We start from the raw sequence: 20697 nt of genomic DNA, 5'->3' as shown, positions 1-20697 counted from the left end.
CGCTCTGCTGGATCGCTCTGCAGTAACAAGCAGCCCTAGATCCCAGCGGCTAATGGCAACAAGAGACGATTTCTCATTCGTGCTACATGTGGGCTGTGGGTTGGCGGGATGGCTCTGGAACCGTGTGTTGTCTTTACTCAGAGATCCCAGGGGAAGAAGCGGCTCCTCTAAGGTCACGCTATTCTCACGGCAGAGAAAGAGAGCGCACCGGAGCTGAACCACACACACACCCTTAAATCTACGCTCAAAGTGTGCGGCACCACCACTTATATTCCACGTGGTCAAGTCTGCCACCCGTGGGCCGGGAAGCCCCCCACAGGTCACGTGGCAGTGGGCAGAGACGTGCAATGCCCCCACAGGGAGGGTGGACAGTGAGGAGGGCGGTGACTCGTACTGCACACAACGCCCCAAGCCCCACAGCACAGTTCTGCTGGCTCCCAGGTGGTCGGGTGCTCCCTCACCCCTTCTAAATCTCGGGGGTCTTGCAGTCGATTTCCATGAACTTGGCCTCTAACCCTGGCCTCTGACTTTTCATCCTGTTGGAAGCAAATATTGATTGAGATTCGGAATAAGATAACCTTTCTGTAGACCTTCCAAACTCCGCATTATAAAAGTGATGCTGTTGAAAGGGTAACTGTTGGATCCAGGAAACTCACAACAGAAGCACTGGGCCTCTCTGTAGAGTGGGGACACGGAGCTCCCTGCAGGAGGCTGGCCAGGGCTCGCCAGGCATGCGCGGTGGGGAAGGAGGCCTCCCGTGCGCTGGCTTCAGCCAAGCCGCCGTCATCATAGGAACACGTGAAACACACGCCGAAAATCAAAGAACTCTACGTGTTGAGCATTTTCATAAAGACTTAACACTGCATCCCTTAACCATTCGATCACTTCTGCAGGTAAAACAGTTGACCAATTTAGGTAAATTTTCATGCACACAACAAAGATGTATTAAACACCTACTACGTACTGGTCGTCGGAAGGAAAGCCTAGGGTGGGCTCTCAAGGAATCTAAGATCTCCCAACGGAGCCTTGTCTGCAGTCCTGGACCTTCCGGGCAATCCCATATGGTGACGGGAGTGGCCGGCAGCCCAGAGATGGATCTACTGAGCCTGGAGGATCAGAGGAACATTCCAAGGAGGTGCCTTCCAGGCTGCGGGGAAATCGCTCTGCTCTCGTGTATTCAGGGAACAGGGAGTAGCCGGGCGTGGCTGAAGTGTGAGGCGTGGCAGGAGGTGAGGTCGATCCCCGGAGCAGAACAGGTTTTACCCAGGGCCTGAGCGCCGTCCGAGCTTCTGCAGATCTGTCCCAGCTCCGCCGCCAGCAGCCCCTCTGTCCTTTGCCGCCCCTCACAGTGGCCTTGCGGGTCTGGGGATGGTAGAAAGGATCTCTCCCTCGGGTTATCTTTGCACATTAAGCAGCCAGAATGTTCTAACCTAGGATCCGACTTTCAACCATCTGTGCCTAAGACCTCACCCCAAACCTCTTCTCATTCACAAACCTCTCCCCCCATGTGAGGGGGTGCCGTGCCGAGTCCTGGCTCCAAGGTGGGCGCAGAGGGCGTGAGGATGAAGATGACCCCATCTCTTTCCTCCCTCACTGAAGGATAAGGAGGACAGACAGGGCTCTACTTCCCTGCGCCAGGCACTCAGCGCTTCACCTGCCCAGCCCCGGACCATGCAAGGCCGGCCAGCCTGGCCCCAGGGGAACCCGGCACACGCATCCTGGGGCCAGTGAGACCTGCACTGGCTCTGGAAGCATGGCTAGGCCTTCTAGGGAAGGCCCACCCCAGCAAAGGTGGGGCTGGGAAGGGGAGAGGACAGACCAAAACTCAGAGCCCGAGGCCTGTTCTTGGGCAAGGGCAGAGGCCGTGGGGGGAGTCAAAGAGTGAGCGAGCGGAGAGCCTCAGAATCACCAGAATCAACAACTTCTTCCGGGCTTGGAAACCTTAGAAGGAGGCTTGGGAGACCTCACGAGGAGCAACTCACCCACGTGTGGGGTTCTCGCCAGCTCTCTTAAGAAACCTCAGTCCAGTCGCCTAATGAGTTAAACTCAGCAACCTGGCCTTGTTCTCTCAGGACTGGGTCGAATGTTCCTGCGTCTGTGGAAAGGGGACGGGAGGACGACGCAGATTCATGGTTCCCGTACTAATTTGCTAGAGCCGCCGTAACCAAGTACCGCACACTGAGCAGCTCAAACAGCAGATGTTTGCTTCTCACAGTCTGGAGACCAGAAGGCCAGGGTCAAGGCGTCGGCAGGGCTGGTTCCTTCCGAGGAGTGTGAGGGGCTTAGAGGCCCCTCCAGGCCCCCCCCCCCGGCTTCTGAAGGTTTGCTGGCCATCTCTGGCCTTCCGAGGAGTGTGAGGGGCTTAGAGGCCCCTCCAGGCGCCCCCCCCCCGGCTTCTGAAGGTTTGCTGGCCATCCCTGGCGTTCCTTGGTTTATAGGTGCGTCACCCCAATCGCCGCCTTCACGTTCACGTGGGCTTCTCCTGTGTGCGTGACTGTCTCTGTGTCCAGATCTCCCCTTTTTAGAAGGACAGGTCCTGTTGGATTAGGGCTCCCCTTAAGGACCTCATCTTAACCTGGTCATCTGCCAAGACCCCATTTCCAAATAAAGCCACGTTCGCAGGTACTGAGGGTTAGAACCTTCGGGGCAGGGGCACAGTGCAATCTGCAACGGTCCCAAGTGTGTGTGTAGACTGCTGATCCCACTTCCCCCCTCGACAACCCGTAAGGGAGAGAGAAGACAGTGTTCAGGATCCTTCCAGATCCCCTCCTCTGCCCACTCTAGAGGCAGCCGCCTTTGTGGGCTCAGAACCCCTAGGGAGCAGGGGGCCCTCCCTAGGCAGATCCGGAGCCGAGCAGAGAACCCTCTGGGTGTTGAGAGGCGCAGAGAGCCGCCAGGGCCTCTGTCTTGCTTCCTGGGCAGACTGCTGCCCGTGGCACCTCTCTTAGGAGGTGGCAGAAAGGCCCGGAGCGCAGGGAAAGCTCCGGACGTCTGGAAAGGCAACTCCAAATACCCAGTTTTACTCGCAACATCTATGTAGGTGGTGGTTAGGTACAGCTGAAATAATGCTATTAAGACATTTCCCAAATTTTGTAATAGACATTTGGAAAGACTTTATATGTTCATGAAAGCACAGTACAAAATTTTCCATATGGTTTGATTTCAAATATACACGCAGACATTTGTGACAGCTTTATTGAGATGTAACTCACATACCACGTAATTCACCCATTTGAACTCAGCAGTTCATTGACTTTTACTACAGTCCCGATCAATTGTCGAGCTTTTCATCACCCCAGAAAGAAACCCACACCCCTTAGCCGCCATCCTCCCGGTCCCCAACTCTAGACAACCACTAATCTACCGTCTCTATAGTTTGCCTACACGCCTACATTTCATTCAGAATTAAAGGGAACTAGAGACAGAAGCATGACTTCCACTGGTGAATGGCAGGATTATGGTATTAATTTTCTCTTTATTTTTTGATATATTTCCAATTGTACAATGAGCATGGACTGCTAAGAATCAGAGGGGAAAAGAAAAAAACATTTTAAAAATAGAGAGCCGTCTTATCGTTTTTAAGTAGTCCTTGTGGATTTTTCAGAAAACATGCCTAAATCACAAGCTTATTTTATCGGGGGGTGGGGGGACGTGGCAGAGTTCTCAGCGACTGACTTCAAGTAGGAACTTTCCAGCACAACTTGGTAGAAGTTGGAAATGCATGCATTGCCCTTTTTTGCTCTGTATTGGATTTCCTGAGACCTGCCCTGCTCCCCTTCCCACAGCCTTTGTGTCCCCCTCCCCAGGGTCTTCCCATCCTTAATCAGGTGACCTCTCTCAGCCCTTAACAAATTGTTGGTTGGCTCAGGTGAGAGGCCCTGTAATTACGCCACTTCCTTTTGCCTCTTTAATAACGTTGGAGACAGAGTATAATTCCGTGAGGGGACAGAGGAATATATAATTTAGTGTCCTTTTCCTGAGCCAATGTGAACTCCGTGCATGTGGCATCTTGCACGCTTCAGGGGTAAAAAGTGATCTGTTGTCTCAGCACGCATGTTATGGGAGCAAAATACATACTGAGTCCATCCAACCACAGAAGCCTCTTTGGATGTGTGTCCAGCTTGCTTGGGACGCGTCACCTTTCTTTGACGAAGAGACTTTTCACTGGAGGGAAACCAGCTCAGCTGGGTTTGTTTATGAGACACACTGATCCTGGCCACCGTCACAGGAACTCGCCGTTGCCGAAGCTAGAAACCTGGGCACCGTCCTTAACTCACCTGGACCCTCCATGTCGCACATCAGCTCAGCTGGACCTAATCTCTCTGCTTGGCCTCCTTCCCTCAGTCCCCAGCGCCACTGCCCTGCACATTCTCACCAGGGCAGCGGCAACAACCTAGGGATGGTCACCTCCTTCCTGGCCCCTCCTGTCCTCCTTCCACTCTGACTCAGGCCCAGACGGTGAAGGTCATCCTCCCCCACCTGCACCGACTCCCTCACCTGTCCAGTCTCACACCCATGTATCCATGTCCACCCCCCCTCCCCCGAGCAGCCCCACGTTCCCTGGGGTTACAGCCCGATCCACAGTTCTTAATCTGGATTCTATGAACAGAACACACGTGGACACGTGAGTGTCCTAGAGTGTGTAACCCTGTGTGTGTGTGTTTCTAGGAGAGGGTCCTCAGCTTTCATAAAATTCTTTTTTTTTTAAATTTATTTTACTTTAACTTTTGGCTGCTTTGGGTCTCCGTTGCTGCACGCGGGCTTTCTCTAGTTGCGGTTTGTGGGGGCCACTGTTTGCTGCGGTGCGAGGGCTTCTCCTTGCAGTGGCTTCTCTTGTTGTGGAGCATGGGCTGTAGGCACGCGGGCGTCAGTAGTTGTGCCACGTGGGCTCAGTAGTTGCGGCACACGGGCTTAGTTCCTCCGCGGCATGTGGGATCTTCCCGAACCAGGGCTCGAACCCGTGTCCCCTGCATTGGCAGGCGGATTCTTAACCACTGTGCCACCAGGGAAGCCCCGGCTTTCATAAAATTCTTAAAGAGGACCTAAGGACCCCCAGTTTCAGAACTTTGGTGTTTGAATATGTTCCTCCCCTTTCGTGTCGCCTCTTCACCAGGTGCGCTGCTCTTGAGGACTCTGCTCAAATGTCACCTGCTTTCTTGCTTGACGTCCCCTTCTCGGTGTCCCCACGGCTCTGCTTACCGAGCACTTTCCCAGCTGGGATTCCACTAGTCATTCACATCACCTGTTCCCCTGCTAGACGCCGAGCCCCTGGGGCTGAGCGCTGTCCCTCTGTGTCCCGCCTCCGGCACAGCGTCTGGCATGTGGTCAGCTCGTAGTCTACACTGGTGGAAGAAGGAAAGAGACCACATTCTCCGTGGAGAGTCTCCACTCTGTCAAGCCATGGGACCGCTCCTGCCTCGCTCCCCCTCACGGGGGGGCCCGCGTGGGTTGCCTCCCTCTCGCATGTTTGCAGACGTTTAAGAGGTTGAAGGCCCAGCTGTCCGGCATTTACATGGAGCAATCAGACTTGCATTTGATGTGTGATGATTTTTAAATTACCTCTTGACAAATTTTGAGCTCTTTGTTTTTCTTTTCTTTCTCCCATTCCTTTTCAGATTGATGCACTGAGTAAAAGAAGCAAAGAAGCTGAGGCAGCCTTCTTGAATGTCTACAAGAGATTGATTGATGTTCCAGGTAAGCCCAGCGCTTGTAGCCCACCTGTGGGCATTGTGTCTGGTGAGTCAGTGGGCTTCTGGCTGATTCTTCCCAGCCTCCCTAAGGCAACTTCCCCAGGAAACTGGGGAGTTCTGGGAATATGAATTCTCCAAAACCCAGACTTGGGATGAGTGTGGAAATCAGATGCGTATTTGCTGAAGTAATAGAGTTGCCTCCAGTGGATGCCTTTGGAACTGCAGAAACTCAGACCTGCGGGGCTACCTTTAGCTTTGGTTTAAAATGCTGCACGTTTCACAGAGAAGGAGAACCCGTGTGTGCGCTATGCAGACGTCCTGGATAGTCACGATTCTGGGCTGACGAATCCCACGTTCAGGAACGGCCCTGATAGGGCACCTGGAATGCCTGGCTCCCCTGCCAGGTCATCCAGGGAATCAGTGGCCTCTGGCCAAGTCTTTCACTTAATATCCAAGAGCAAGCGGTAGCCCATCTAACTACGGTATATGTGGGTTGTTTTTTCTTTTGAAGGAACTAAAGAGTTAAAATTTTAATAATGCTTGCTACGCATTCCGAGAGAGAATGGCTCCCCATTCCTTATTCTAGAAAAGTGAGGCGGAATATAGAGCACCCACGGGTCCCATCGACCCTCTGTTCTCGGTGGTCCACTCACCTCATCCGTGGGGAGGTGATGGACACGATCACATGGGTCCCAACTCAGTCCTGAAAAGACTCAGATCTGAAAATCAGCCACTTGAATGTCATCCTCTGCTGACCAAGGAAACCCAGTTACCACCACCCTCCCCTCCCCACCCATCAGAGCTGCGCATCTGCCCTCATTAGGAATCCTCAGTGCGTCACTGATATTACTAGAACTGCTTTAACCAAGCGAAGCAGAAACAAGTCTCCTTGGTTTCTGTATTGGATTCTAATTCAGGTCCACTGAGGGCTTTGCTGTCCCCTCTGGGAGCCGGGGTTAACAGAGGCCACACCAAGCTACGGACAGCAGAAAGTACCTTAGACACTTCGGACAAGGGGGTGGGGAGATCCAGATTCTCCCGCCAGGGCCTTGTTGTGAGGTCTTGGTCACATTTCCCTCTCTGAACCTCAGTTTTCTCATCTGTAACACGGACTAAGGTAGGGGAACAGCCTAGTGATGGACAGGATTTGTCTTTGTTCTAACCTTCTACTGTCTTATGAGCTTACCCTGCTCTTAGTTCCAAATGCTACCCCTTTGATTTTCTGCAGGACTTCGTATCCACCTAGGGGTTTCCTGAATACTCTGGCTGAGGCTCACGTGGAGGCTCCTTCACAATAAATGGACCGCTCAGGGCTCTCTTTCTCAGGCGTCGGCAGTTTGGTGGACCCACTTGCATTTTCTTGTGCAAGTGCTAGTTTTGTGTTGGTGACTTAGTTGAAAGGCGCCTGGTTTATTTTGCCTTTGCCCAAGACCCAGAGAGCCTGCAGCTACCGTTTTCTAAATAACCTACACTCTTTTTAAAAGTCTGATTTGTCTCTGGGTTTTCCCTTAGTGAGGTTTCTCCACTGGGAAGCCACTTGAACGACTCGTTGGGTTTCTTCTTCTGCAGTTATTTTCCATCTTGACTTCTTACAGACAAAAACGAGACCACTTTTCTCATCAGCACTCGTCTGCCTGAGCGGTCCTTATTCATGTACATACATAATCTTTATGGAACTCTGATCATAACATGACTATATCGTTACAGTCTGCTTTTTTCACTTAATGTTATCCCATCAGCATTTTCCTTACGTTGGTGATATTCTTTGTAATTATCATTTTTGGCTGGCAGTTTTAATTTCAGGTGGTGGGGGCGAATAATGTTTGACGTTGTCTGTAATGATGAGTTCATCAGAGTACATTTGCACACCACGTAGATCGCTTCTACCCGCCTCCCAGGTATCTCTCTTGCAAACACTGTGGTCTGACGCATCTAACAGCTACTTGAGAAGCAGGAATGGAGCTTGGAGCCTCACCCTGTGTTTTGGAGGCCGCTCATCGCTCAGATGAAGTCATCGTGTGGCTGGGGCTTACAGGAAGGGCCTGGTCAATAGCAGTGCCTTTACTGACGGTCAGCCACGCAGCTGGGGAGACTTGGGGGGCCTTAACTGTCTGTGTGCTCCAGGCTTCAATCCAGCTGAATCCAGAAATGTAGGTGGGGTGTGTCAAGTTCTGGTTTCAAGAAATAGCAACTTATGCTATCTCGGGAAAATCGAGGAAGCTCTTGGAAATAATGGGAAGGGTATTTTGGCCATGTGGCCCAGCTCCAGGAGCCCGGGAGGAGGTGACCAGTCAGCCCTAGCACATCACCACCACCCCTGCCACAGTTCGGGACATTTTATTTACCTGTGTGTTTTCTTGTTCCTTATCTGCTGGTCCTACTAGAATGAAAGCTCTCTGAGGACAGTTTTGCTTGATTGCTCTGTGCCTAGCACCTGGAGTAGGGCCTGGCACAGCACAGCTGTTGACATGTGACGTGAGGCTGTTGACCCAGAGCCACCCGGGGTCCTTGGCAGCGGAGTGCACCAGGGGTCACGCTGGTGGCTCCTGGAGCTTTGTTTCAGTTCGGTTCTCGCCCCTGAGTGTCAGCCTGTATATCCTCCTGGACATCCCCGCTGGGCTGACTGAGGGGCACCTGAAACAGCCCAGTGTGTCCAGAGGAAACAGTCTCCTTCTCTTGGCGAGCGACACCACCTGCCACCCGGCTGCTCACGCCAGAGCACTGGGTCAACAAGCCCTGGCTGTCCTACCCCCAGAAGGTCCTCGATTCCATCCACTTCTCTCCATCCCAACCTCCGCCCTCCACTCTGCGGTTCAGGCCACCTCTCCCGTGTCCACAGTGTGGCGATGCCAGGCTTCCCGCCGGCAGGAATGGGTCCTTCTCCTCGCCGTGGGCAGGCCCAGCCCATTCTGAGCTGATCTCTTCCAGCTCCTCCAGATTGACTTGTTGAGACGCTGCTTCTTGACCTCCCAGGTCTGGCCTAGGTGTGCCCTTTGCGCACACACACACACACACACACACACACACACACACCCCGCTCCCCACACCCTGTGTCTGTTTACCTCTGTTATAACTACAGTAAGTCCCCTACATACGAACGAGTTCTGTTCTGAGAGCACATTTATAAGTCCAGTTTGTTCGTAAGTCCAGCGAGGTTGGCCCAGGTACCCAACTAACACGATCGGCTATATAGTACCGTACTGTAATCGGTTTATAATACTTTTCACACAAATAATACATAAAAAACAAACACAAAACATAAAAGAAACCGGTTTGATCTTACAGTACCTTGAAAAGTACACAAGTGCGGTGCAACAGCTGGCACGCGGGCGCGTCCGCGTCTGAACGCTCGCAACTCGAAGGCTCGTAGGTAGGGGACTCACCGTACTTGCTCCTCAGCCCTTTTCCTTCCTGGCTGGGCGGACACTGGCGCAGGTGGTCTCGTCCCTGGTTATGTGCCTGGTCTCTACCCCGGCGCCTGTCACGTAGCAGAAACTCGAAAAATATTTGTCGAATGAATGACTAAACTAATGGATCCAGTTATTTCTTCAGGATCTTCTGAGGTTTATCGGTGTCGTACCGTAATTGTTCGCGTTGAACCCTATCCTGAGATTGACAGCTTGCCGTTGGGGAAGAGCCCTCTGGCGCACCTAACCACCTAAGTTACGAGAGAACCGAGTGTATCTTTCCTGGAGGTGGAGCAGTTTACTAGCTCTCTGAACTCTCCCTTCGCCTTGCTGTCACTCTGTAAAGATTTGCCTGCCTGCAGGGACATTTATATGAAGCTTAGCGTTCGGGGTTCATCAGACCAGCGTGTGCGCTTCAGAGGCCTTGGGTTTTGGGGGTCAGTACTGACGTCCAGAATCTGTGTTGGGTTGAGCAGCTGTCCGGCTGGCATCCCAGGCTTTACACACCCATCCCTGAGCATGGAGCAGGGGGCCCCCCTCCACCCCAGCCCTTTCCTTCCCCTGGTGGTGCGACTCCATTGTTCAAGGCAAAAGAAGCAGTGGGGTCACCCGGCTCCTTCCTCTTCTCATCTTCCACGCCTGAAAATCCCAAGTAGTGTTATTTCTCCTTCCAAAGCCTCCTTCAGATTAAAGACACTGAGTAGACATTGAAAGACCTAGTTGTCCTGATGCATCCTCTGAACAGTTGCCATAGTTAAGACCCCACGTTTACCTCTTTCTCACTTGTCAGCAGATGCTCCTCATTCCCTCGTCAGTTTTGAGGATATTTTAAGATGCTTTTTATCAGAAATATCCTGCCGCTGCTTCCCCGCTGCTGTGACCCTCAGCTCTGTGGGGCTACCGGCCAGCACTGGAGACACTGTCCCCCCCCCCGCCCCCCCCCCCCCCGCTGTGTCTCAGGAACCCTGCTGAGTGCTGGGGATGGAGCCGGGAGCAGATCCACTGAGAGCTTCCTGTTCTCGTGGGCTCGAGAGTCTGGTGGGAATGTGGGCATCCAAAAGTCTTCACACAGGGACTTCCCTGGCAGTCCAGTGGTTAAGACTTTGTGCTTCCAATGCAGGGGCACGGGTTCCATCCCTGGTCGGGGAACTAAGATTCCCACAGGCCGCACAGCACAATTTGGCAAAAGACAGCCCTATACTTTCTGCTCTTTAAAATACCAGCCAGGGACTTCCCTGGTGACGCAGTGGTTAAGAATCCGCCTGCCAGTGCAGGGGACACAGGTTCGAGCCCTGGTCCAGGAAGATTCCACATGCTGCGAAGCAACTAAGCCTGTGCGCCACAACTACTGAGCCCGTGCGCCACAACTACTGAGCCTGCGCTCTAGAGCCTGTGAGCCACAACTACTGAGCCCGTGTGCCACAATTACTGAAGCCCACGCACCTAGAGCCCGTGCTCTGCAACAAGCGAAGCCACTGCAATAAGCCCGCACACCTCAATGAACAGCACCCCCCGCTCGCCGCAACTAGAGAAGGCCCCGCGCGCAGCACGAAGACCCAGTGCAACCAAAAATAAATGATTAATTAAAAAAAAAAAAAGTCATCCTGACTGCAGTTTGGAAACAGATCGGAAAGGGGTCCAAGGTGATGTGGGGCGGGAGAGATGAGGTCGCCTGGTTTCAGCTGGTGGGGGTGAAGTTGGAGAGGAACAGATGCTTGAGGAAGGCGACTTGGATGACTCTAACCCAGGACCCAGTTAACGCAACAGTGCTTCCTCCATCTTTGGTAGCAGTATTGCTTACATGGTTCCCTCTGGTTTACAAAATTAAAAGGAAGGCCAATAAAAAGTTTGCCAAATTAGCCTCCTGTCCCTAATTCGATTATCATCCCTCGTTGTTCTAGTTGAAAGTGGTCTTTGCCTTTATTGTCGACATCATGGCAGTAGGAAAGTAGTTCTCCAGTTCGATTCATAAAGTTTTACATCATTAACCCAGATGGCTTCATCTGTGATTCTTATCACAGATTTTATGTCGTAATTTATATGATCAACATAGCGATACCTTACACTTGCAAATATTTACATTTTTTAATTTTAATAACCTCTGATAGAGATTTATATGAATTAATTTGCTAATGGCGACTCACATGAGGAAAAGCATCATAGGCGTCTGCTAACAGCGGGACTTGGTTGAGGCGAGGCCCCCTGGGATGGGGAGCCCTCTGCGACTGACTCCCTAACCGGGAGACCAGCGTCCTTCTGCACTGGAATCTGTATCTGTGGGTGAGAGCAGAGGTCAGTGGCTGTTAGCCACAGTGACCCCCGGCTGTGCAAGAAACAGTTCAAGGTGTGCTGTTCAGAAATCATACTCAACACATTCCCCCGGCCAGCACTTCTGGTGCCAGGCCCGGCACCGGGCACCCAAGATGCAAATGCTGCTGAGACGTGGCCCCTGCCCTCCCTCATGTGGCTCCTACTTGGGGGTGGGTGGGAGACTGTACAGCACCTTTGAGAGAATATCCCATAATTAAACAGGTGAAATAGGCAGCCTTCTTCCCTTACTGTAATGGAAGGAGAAATAAGTGTCTCGAGTCTTAAAGTGTGACCCTCTCAGATAGCTGGGAAAATTCTGGAATGACCTCCTCTTAAAGGCCCTTGCATAACTGGAATTTTACTGTGTTCTGAGCAGAATTACCACGGTATGCGTAATCTGCCAGGAATTCACGTCGCGTGGGTGACCTGCTCTTGCTTCTTGATACTTTTCAGATTTTTTACAATGAGCATGTCTTTATCTCTACAGTCGGGGGGTGCGGGGAAGCATAAATTTGTAAAATATTCAACTTGCAATCTCAGTTTCTGAATAGCCTTTAGTGATGGATTCCAGATAGGACCGTAAGCAGTAGTCGGTGGAGTATTTGTCCACACTTAATAATTGGTATAAAACACAACTGTGCCTTTTCAGTCCCAGAAGCATCTTGGCAAAGGTATTTTTGGGGGACGTTCCTAGAAAGGAGACAAGGTTGGCGAGCTGGGCATTGGTGCTGCAGAACTTCTGTTCTCTGGCTGCCGAGTCCATTGGAAGAGGCCCTGCTTGTTCTCATCACCTCCTGGCCTCTCTCTGGGCACCCCCACCCCCAACAGAGAGTCATCTTTCACTCCTCGCTAAGGTGTAGTTTAGGTCCTACAGACACAAACCCTTCAAACACAAAGGCAGTGCCCAGAAGGATTGATTTTAAGATTTAAATCTAAGGGAGCACATGACCAGTGATATAAAATATTCATGGACTCGTGAAACTCCGCTGGTGCTCAGCGTTCCCTGACTGGCTCCGCTCACTTCATTTCCCTCGGATAACTGGCCTGCGATCAGAAGTAGAAGGTGTTAGTTTTCAGAAGCCTTGAAAGAGAACCAGCAGAAGGGAGCCCGTTTTGTAGGCTGCTCCGTTTTCAGCACCCACGCCAAGATGCCCCCGCTCCCGGGTGCTGCTGAGGGGCGGTCGGAAGTTTCAGTCGGGATTTAGGAAAACCTTCTCTGCTGGAGAATATCGCCATCAGCCCTGCATCTGAGGATCCAGAAGTGAAGAGGGACATCATCAGTTCTGAGAGCTGCTCGCTCTTTTGGCCGCACCGCGTGGCATGTGGGGTGTCAGTTCCCCGACCAGGGATCGAACCTGCGCCCCCTGCGCTGGAAGCACAGAGTCTTAACCACTGGACCGCCAGGGAAGTCCCGAGAGCTGCTTTTTAACGTTTCTGCCTAAGGCTGAAATAGTGAGCCGGTCCTTTGTGCCTGTCAAGCTGTTTTAAGTGAGGACACGCTCTCAGTTAAAACCAGAAAACACTGTTCTCTCCATTCTTTTTCTTTCTTCCCCGTCTGTCCCCCGATCAAGGCTGTGTAGTAAGCACTCCTGGCAAAAAGGAACAAAATCTTGTGATTAGTTAGAAATATCCCTTGCTTCTCATACCAAGCTTTTCACGGACATGCGTCCTGGCGGCGTTTTTGAAGGCTGTGCCGTGTGGCCGCCCCAGCCTGCTCCCGTGAGGCTGCTCCAGTCCGTGTCTTCTAGTCGCCCGGGTTGGCGGCTGCTGGTGACCAGGCCCCTCCAGAGAGAACTCTTACCTCGGAGCCCCCCTTTGCACGTTTTCAGTTGACCTTCCTGAGACATCTTCATTCACACGTGAGAATCAACCACCAGCACCAAAACGGACAAGAGAGGGGCCAGGGCCGTGGCCATGGGATGAAGCTGTGGGCTGCAGGTGCCCCCCCCCCCGCCCCGTCCCCTCTGCTGGGCTGCAGGACCAGAGCTGGTCCAGAGCAGCCTCGGGGGAGGAGGGGACAAGGGACAGTCACACTCTGACCAGTGCTGGGGTAACTGCAACCCAGATGAGCCGGCAACCTCTCCACCCTCCTTGATCAGCTTGAAAAAAAACCTGGGGCCCGAGGAGCTGATGGTTCGCAGGCTGAGGAAGCAGCTCCACGCGTGTTAAAGGAAGGCCAGCCTGACGAGATGGGCGTCTGAGCCGCCTGCCGCCCCACCTTCAGCGCTCTCCCCCGGCCTCCTGTCCCGGGCCCCCGACCCATCTGGAGAACTCACGGGAGGTGACTCGGTGACTTGGCTTTCGGCGTGGCCCGGCGGGGGGGGTGGGGTGTGGGGCTGGCGTCTTCTCCCTCTGCTGTGACTGTGGTGGTCCTGGCACGCGCGCTATCTAGACAGCTTCTCATCAGTTGCTCGTCAGCATGCTAATTGCTGTATGACTAATTATGCCCTGAATTCCAGTTGATTTTCTTAATGAGACAGCTGGGTTAATTATGTAATCGTATGATTACATTAGCCTAGAGTGCCCTGGCGGAGGGGAGCGTCTGCCGCGCTCTGATGTCATTGCGGGGATGGCGCTCACGGTGCCGTCCACACTCTGGCCAGTGGCAGGGGCTCTGTGCACACGTGGGCAGGGGTCCAGGGAGGTCAGTCCTTGCGGTCCTCACGACAGAAGCAGCCACCACCGCCTGCCCGCCCTGCACACACACGCCCCGGCACCCCACGGCCCGATGGAATCGGAGCCCCCGCTCCTCAGCCCCGCTGACTTCCGTGCGGTGCAGCAGCGCCTCTTCCTCCTCCCGGGATGTCCTGCCCCGGGACTGTTGGTGTGACGGTGATCCGGGGCATCCTCACCAGTGTCCCAAAGTCCCTGCAGGACCACACTGCATTGGTTTACATAAAGTCAGAACAGCCCAGGCTGGCCCCGCCCTTATTGCCACCATCTCCCTTACAGGTGCTATTTCACACCTTCTTTCCTCCCTGATCTCTGCACACCTCGTGTTTCACTGAGAAAATACATGTGCTCGGAGGATGACGTCTCTCTCCGCTGGCCAGCTGTCTCCTCTGAGAGTCCACTGGGCCTGCAGAACCCACCTCCCCCCTGGTTGTGCTCCTCCTCAGACCCTCTCTTCCTCTGTAGGACTCTGAGTGTGGGGTACCCTAGACTCCCCCTGGGTGACTCTGATGTCTCTTTTTTTTTTTTTGAATTTTATTTAATTTTTTTTTTATACACCGGTTTCTTATTAGTCATCAGTTTTATACACATCAGTGTATACATGTCAATCCCAATTCATCACACCACCACCCCCACCACCCTGCCGCTTCCCCCCCTTGGTGGCCATACGTTTGTTCTCTACATCTGTGTCTCAGTTTCTGCCCTGCAGAACCGTTCATCTGTGCCATTCTTCTAGGTTCCACATATATGCGTTAATATACGATATTTGTTTTTGTTTGTAGATTTTCTCATCATGCCCATTCTAACTGGTGTGAGGTGATACCTCATTGTAGTTTTGATTTGCATTTCTCTAATAATTAGTGATGTTGAGCGGCTTTTCATGTGCTTCTTGGCCATCTGTATGTCTTCTTTGGAGAAATGTCTGTTTAGGTCTTCTGCCCATTTTTCGAATGGGTTGTTTGTTTTTATGATATTGAGCTGCACGAGCTGTTTATTTATTTTGGAGATTAATCCTTTGTCCGTTGATTCGTTTGCAAATATTTTCTCCCACTCTGAGGGTTGTCTTTTCGTCTTGTTTACGGACTCCTTTGCTGTGCAAAAGCTTTGAAATTTCCTTAGGTCCCATGTGTTTATTTTTGTTTTCATTTCCATTACTCTAGGAGGTGGATCAAAAAAGATCATGCTGTGATTTATGTCAAAAGAGTGTTCTTCCTATGTTTTCCTCTAAGAGTTTTATAGTATCCGGTCTTACATTTAGGTCTCTAATCCATTTTGAGTTTATTTTTGTGTGTGGTGTTAGGGAGTATTCTAATTTCATTCTTTTACATGTAGCTGTCCAGTTTTCCCAGCACCACTTATTGAAAAGACTGTCTTTTCTCCATTGTATATCCTTGCCTCCTTTGTCATAGATTAGTTGACCATAGGTGCGTGGGTTTATCTCTGGGCTTTCTATCTTGTCCCCTTGATCTGTGTTTCTGTTTTTGTGGCCGTACCATATTGTCTTGATTACTGTAGCTCTGTAGTATAGTCTGAAATCAGGGAGGCTGATTCCTCCAGCTCCGTTTTTTTCCCTCAAGACTGCTTTGTCTATTCGGGGTCTTTTGTGTCTCCATACAAATTTTAAGATTTTTTGTTCTAGTTCCGTAAAAAATGCCATTGGTAATTTGATAGGGATTGCATTGAATCTGTAGATTGCTTTGGGTAGTAGAGTCATTTTCACAATATTGATTCTTCCAACCCAAGAACATGGTATATCTCTCCATCTGTTGGTATCATCTTTAATTTCTTTCGTCAGTGTCTTATAGTTTTCTTCATACAGGTCTTTTGTCTCCCTAGGTAGGTTTATTCCTAGGTATTTTATTCTTTTTATTGCAATGGTAAATGGGAGTGTTTCCTTAATTTCTCTTTCAGATTTTTCATCATTAGTATATAGGAATGCAAGAGATTTCTGTGCATTAATTTTGTATCCTGCAACTTTACCAAATTCATTGATTAGCTCTAGTAGTTTTCTGGTGGCATCTTTAGGATTCTCTATGTATAGTATCATGTCACCTGCAAACAGTGACAGTTTTACTTCTTCTTTTCCAATTTGTATTCCTTTTATTTCTTTTTCTTCTCTGATTGCCCTCGCTAGGACTTCCAAAACTATGTTGAATAATAGTGGTGAGAGTGGACATCCTTGTCTCGTTCCTGATCTTAGAGGAAATGCTTTCAGTTTTTCACCATTGAGAATGATGTTTGCTGTGGGTTTGTCCTATGTGGCCTTTATTATGTTGAGGTAGGTTCCCTCTGTGCCCACTGTCTGGAGAGTTTTTTTCATAAATGGGTGTTGAATTTTGCAAAAGCTTTTTCTGCATATATTGAGATGATCATATGTTTTTTCTTTTGAACCCTCCATTTGTTAATATGGTGTATCACATTGATTTGCGTATATTGAAGAATCCTTGCATCCCCGGGATAATCCCACTTCATCATGGTGTGTGATTCTTTTAATGTGTTGTTGGATTCTGTTTGCTAGTATTTTGTTAGGATTTTTGCATCTATATTCATCAGTGATATTGGTCTGTAATTTTCTTGTTTTGTAGTATCCTTGTCTGGTTTTGGTATCAGGGTGATGGTGGCCTCATAGAATGAGTTTGGGAGTGTTCCTTCCTCTGTAATTTTTTGGAAGAGTTTAAGAAGGATGGGTGTTAGCTCTTCTCTAAATGTTTGATAGAATTCACCTGTGAAGCCATCTGGTCCTGGGCTTTTGTTTGTTGGAAGATTTTTAATCACAGTTTCAATTTCATTACTTGTGATTGGTCTGTTCATATTTTCTCTTTCTTCCTGGTTCAGTCTTGGAAGGTTACGCCTTTCTAAGAATTTGTCCATTTCTTCCAGGTTGTCCATTTTATTGGCATAGAGTTGCTTGTAGTAGTCTCTTAGGATGCTTTGTATTTCTGCAGTGTCGGTTGTAATTTCTCCCTTTTCATTTCTAATTTTATTGATTTGAGTCCTCTCCCTCTTTTTCTTGATGAGTCTGGCTAATGGTTTATCAATTTTGTTTATCTTCTCAAAGAACCAACTTTTAGTTTTATTGATCTTTGCTATTGTTTTCTTTGTTTCTGTTTCACTTATTTCTGCTCCGATCTTTATGATTTCTCTCCTTCTGCTAACTTTGGGTTGTGTTTGTTCTTCTTTCTCTAGTTCCTTTAGGTGTAAGGTTAGATTGTTTATTTGAGATTTTTCTTGTTTCTTGGGGTAGGCTTGTATAGCTATAAACTTCCCTCTTAGAACTGCTTTTGCTGCATCCCATAGGTTTTGGATCATCATGTTTTCATTGTCATTTGTCTCCAGGTATTTTTTGATTTCCTCTTTGATTTCTTCAGGGATCTCTTGGTTATTTAGTAACATATTGTTTAGCCTCCATGTGTTTGTGTTTTTTACCTTTTTTCCCCCTGTAGTTCATTTCTAATCTCATAGCATTGTGGTCAGAAAAGATGCTTGATATGATTGCAATTTTCTTAAATTTACTGAGACTTGATGTGTGACCCAAGATGTGATCTATCCTGGATAATGTTCCACGCACACTTGAGAAGAAAATGTAATGTGCTGTTTTTGGATGGAATGTCCTATAAATGTCAATTAAATCTATCTGGTCTATTGTGTCATTTAAAGCTTCTGTTTCCTTATTTATTTTCATTTGTGATGATCTGTCCATTGGTGTAAGTGAGGTGTTAAAAGTCCCCCACTATTATTGTGTTACTGTTGATTTCCTCTTTTAGAGCTGTTAGCAGTTGCCTTATGTAGTGAGGTGCTCCTGTATTGGGTGCATGTATATTTATAATTGTTATCTCTTCTTCTTGGATTGGTCCCTTGATCATTATGTAGTGTCCTTCCTTGTCTCTTGTAACATTATTTTAAAGTCTATTTTATCTGATATGAGTATTGCTACTCCAGCTTTCTTTTGATTTCCATTTGCATTGAATATCTTTTTCCATCCCCTCACTTGCAGTCTGTATGTGTCCCTAGGTCTGAGGTGGGTCTCTTGTAGACATATATATGTGGGTCTTGTTTTTGTATCCGTTCATGAAGCCTGTGTCTTTTGGTTGGAGCATTTAATCCATTCACGTTTAAGGTAATTATTGATGTGTATGTTCCTATGACCATTTTCTTAATTGTTTTGGATTTGTTTTTGTAGGTCCTTTTCTTCTCTTGCTTTCCCACTTAGAGAAGTCCCTTTAGCATTTGTTGTAGAGCTGGTTTAGTGGTGCTGAATTCTCTTAGCTTTTGCTTGTCTGTAAAGCTTTTGATTTCTCCATTGAATCTGAATGAGATCCTTGCCGGGTAGAGTAGTCTTCGTTGTAGGTTCTTCCCTTTCATCACTTTAAGTATATCATGCCACTCCCTTCTGGCTTGTAGAGTTTCTGCTGAGAAATCAGCTGTTAACCTTATGGGAGTTCCCTTGTATGTTATTTGTTGTTTTTCCCTTGCTGCTTTCAGTAATTTTTCTTTGTCTTTAATTTTTGCCAATTTGATTGCTATGTGTCTCGACCTGTTTCTCCTTGGGTTTATCCTGTTTGGGACTCTCTGCACTTCCTGAACTTGGGTGGCTATTTCCTTTCCCATGTTAGGGAAGTTTTCAACTATAATCTCTTCAGATATTTTCTCGGGTCCTTTCTCTCTCTCTTCTCCTTCTGGGACCCCCTATAATGCGAATGCTCTTGCGTTTAATGTTGTCCCAGAGGTCTCTTAGGCTGTCTTCATTTCTTTTCATTCTTTTTTCTTTATTCTGTTCCACAGCAGTGAATTCCACCATTCCGTCTTCCAGGTCACTTATCCGTTCTTCTGCCTCAATTTATTCTGCTATTGATTCCTTCTAGTGTATTTTTCATTCCAATTATTTTATTGTTCGTCTCTGTTTGTTTGTTCTTTAATTCTTCTAGGTCTTTGTTAAACATTTCTCGCGTCTTCTCGATCTTTGCCTCCATTCTTTTTCTGAGGTCCCAGATCATCTTCACTATTATTATTCTGAATTCTTTTTCTGGAAGGTTGCCTATCTCCACTTCATTTAGTTGTTTTTCTGGGGTTTTATCTTGTTCCTTCATCTGGTACATAGCCCTCTGCCTTCTCATGTTGTCTGTCTTTCTGTGCATGTGGTTTTTGTTCCACAGGCTGCAGGATTGTAGTTCTTCTTGCTTCTCCTGATGTCTGTTAGACTCTCAAACTCCACATGAGCACAAGAGAGCAGCTGATCCCCCCCAGCCTCCCCTACCCCCGACCCCAGAAAGTAAATGGCATCACCATTCACGCAGTTGCTTCGGCCACAAAGGCAGGAGTCAGCTTGCTTTCCTTTCCCTCCCTCACACTTTAGAGCTGATCTGTCAGTAAGTCCTGCTGACCTCGCCTCCAGAAGGCACCCCGAATTTGACCACTCACCCTGTCAGCCGCCCCTAGTGCAAGCCTCCGTTACCTCTCACCACTTGAATCCACTTCCTCCGCCCATCCTTTGCACACAGCCCACGGGTCTGAGTGGTCTTTGAGCTACTTTTGTTCGTGTCCCCCGACTGTAAAAAATTTCAAATTTGTACCCCCCATATATACTACTTATTTATTTAAATGATGTACATGTGTAACTGTAGTAGTGTGAAATACATTGCAAATCATATACTAAAGACAGAATTAAAAGGACATGATGAAGAGTAAAAAAGGACTTAAAATTTACATTTTATTAGCAGTGCAGAAAACATTTTGCTCTCACTAGAAAAAAAAATTTTAAATCCACCTCATTGAGGCATAACGTATATACAATAAAACACACCTGTTTTGTGTACAATTTGATACAGTGGCCAACCACACAATCAAGATATAGAACATTCATAACCTCTCGAAAGTTCCCTTATGATCCCAGACGCCGGCAACCGCTGATCTGCTTTCTGTTGATCTAGCTTAGGTTCATTGTTTCTGGAGTTTCACATAAATGGGGTCCTTGGGGAGGTTCTCTGATGCGTCTGGCATCCTTGACTCAGCGTGGCGTGGCGTGTTGGGGATTATTCACCCACGTTCACTGGGGAGTGGTATTCCACTGTGTGGATGTATAACGATTTGCCTACCCATCCACCTCTTCATGGACGTTTGGATTGTTTTCCAGTGGGTGGCTATCGTGAATAAACCTGCTATAAGCGTTCATAGACAGTTGTATATGGACATTTGTTTTCATTTCTTTTAGGTAAATACTTAGGACTAGAATTCCTGAGGCGTGGGGCAGGTGCATGTTTAGCTTGATAAGAAACCGCAAACGGTTTTTCCAAGCAGTTGTGTCGTTTTACCCCCACCCCCACCCCCAATATGCGCGGGAGTTCCAGTTGCTCTGTGTCTTCTTGTCAGTGTTTTAGATTTTAGACATTCTAGTGAGTGTAGAACGTATTTCGCTGTGACTTTAATTTGCATTTTTCTTGATGACTAATGATGGTGAATTTTTATTCATGTGCTTTTGGTCCTTCATAGACCTTCACTCGTAAGGTGTCTGTTTAAATCTTCTGCCCGTTTTTCTTATGGGGTGTTTGGCTTACTATTGAACTGTAGCTTTGCTGTAGTCTAGATACAAGTCCTTTGTCAAATGTATGCACTGCAAATAT

General features: G+C 48.8%; 1 protein-coding gene across 6 annotated transcripts in view; it reads left to right on the top strand.

Annotated features, from left to right (window-relative positions):
• Nucleotides 1-20697, top strand: part of CUX1 (cut like homeobox 1) — a 375241-nt gene that overhangs the window by 197311 nt on the left and 157233 nt on the right. For all 6 annotated transcript variants that reach the window (XM_060125030.1, XM_060125029.1, XM_060125028.1 and 3 more), the window contains exon 4: nucleotides 5616-5694. In XM_060125030.1, coding sequence (XP_059981013.1) covers nucleotides 5616-5694 — 79 coding nt within the window. The remainder of the gene's footprint in view (nucleotides 1-5615; nucleotides 5695-20697) is intronic.

Source organism: Lagenorhynchus albirostris, chromosome 15, assembly GCF_949774975.1.
Source record: "Lagenorhynchus albirostris chromosome 15, mLagAlb1.1, whole genome shotgun sequence".
Classification (NCBI taxonomy): Eukaryota; Metazoa; Chordata; class Mammalia; order Artiodactyla; family Delphinidae; genus Lagenorhynchus; species Lagenorhynchus albirostris.
This window is presented reverse-complemented; position numbering and strand designations above follow the sequence as displayed.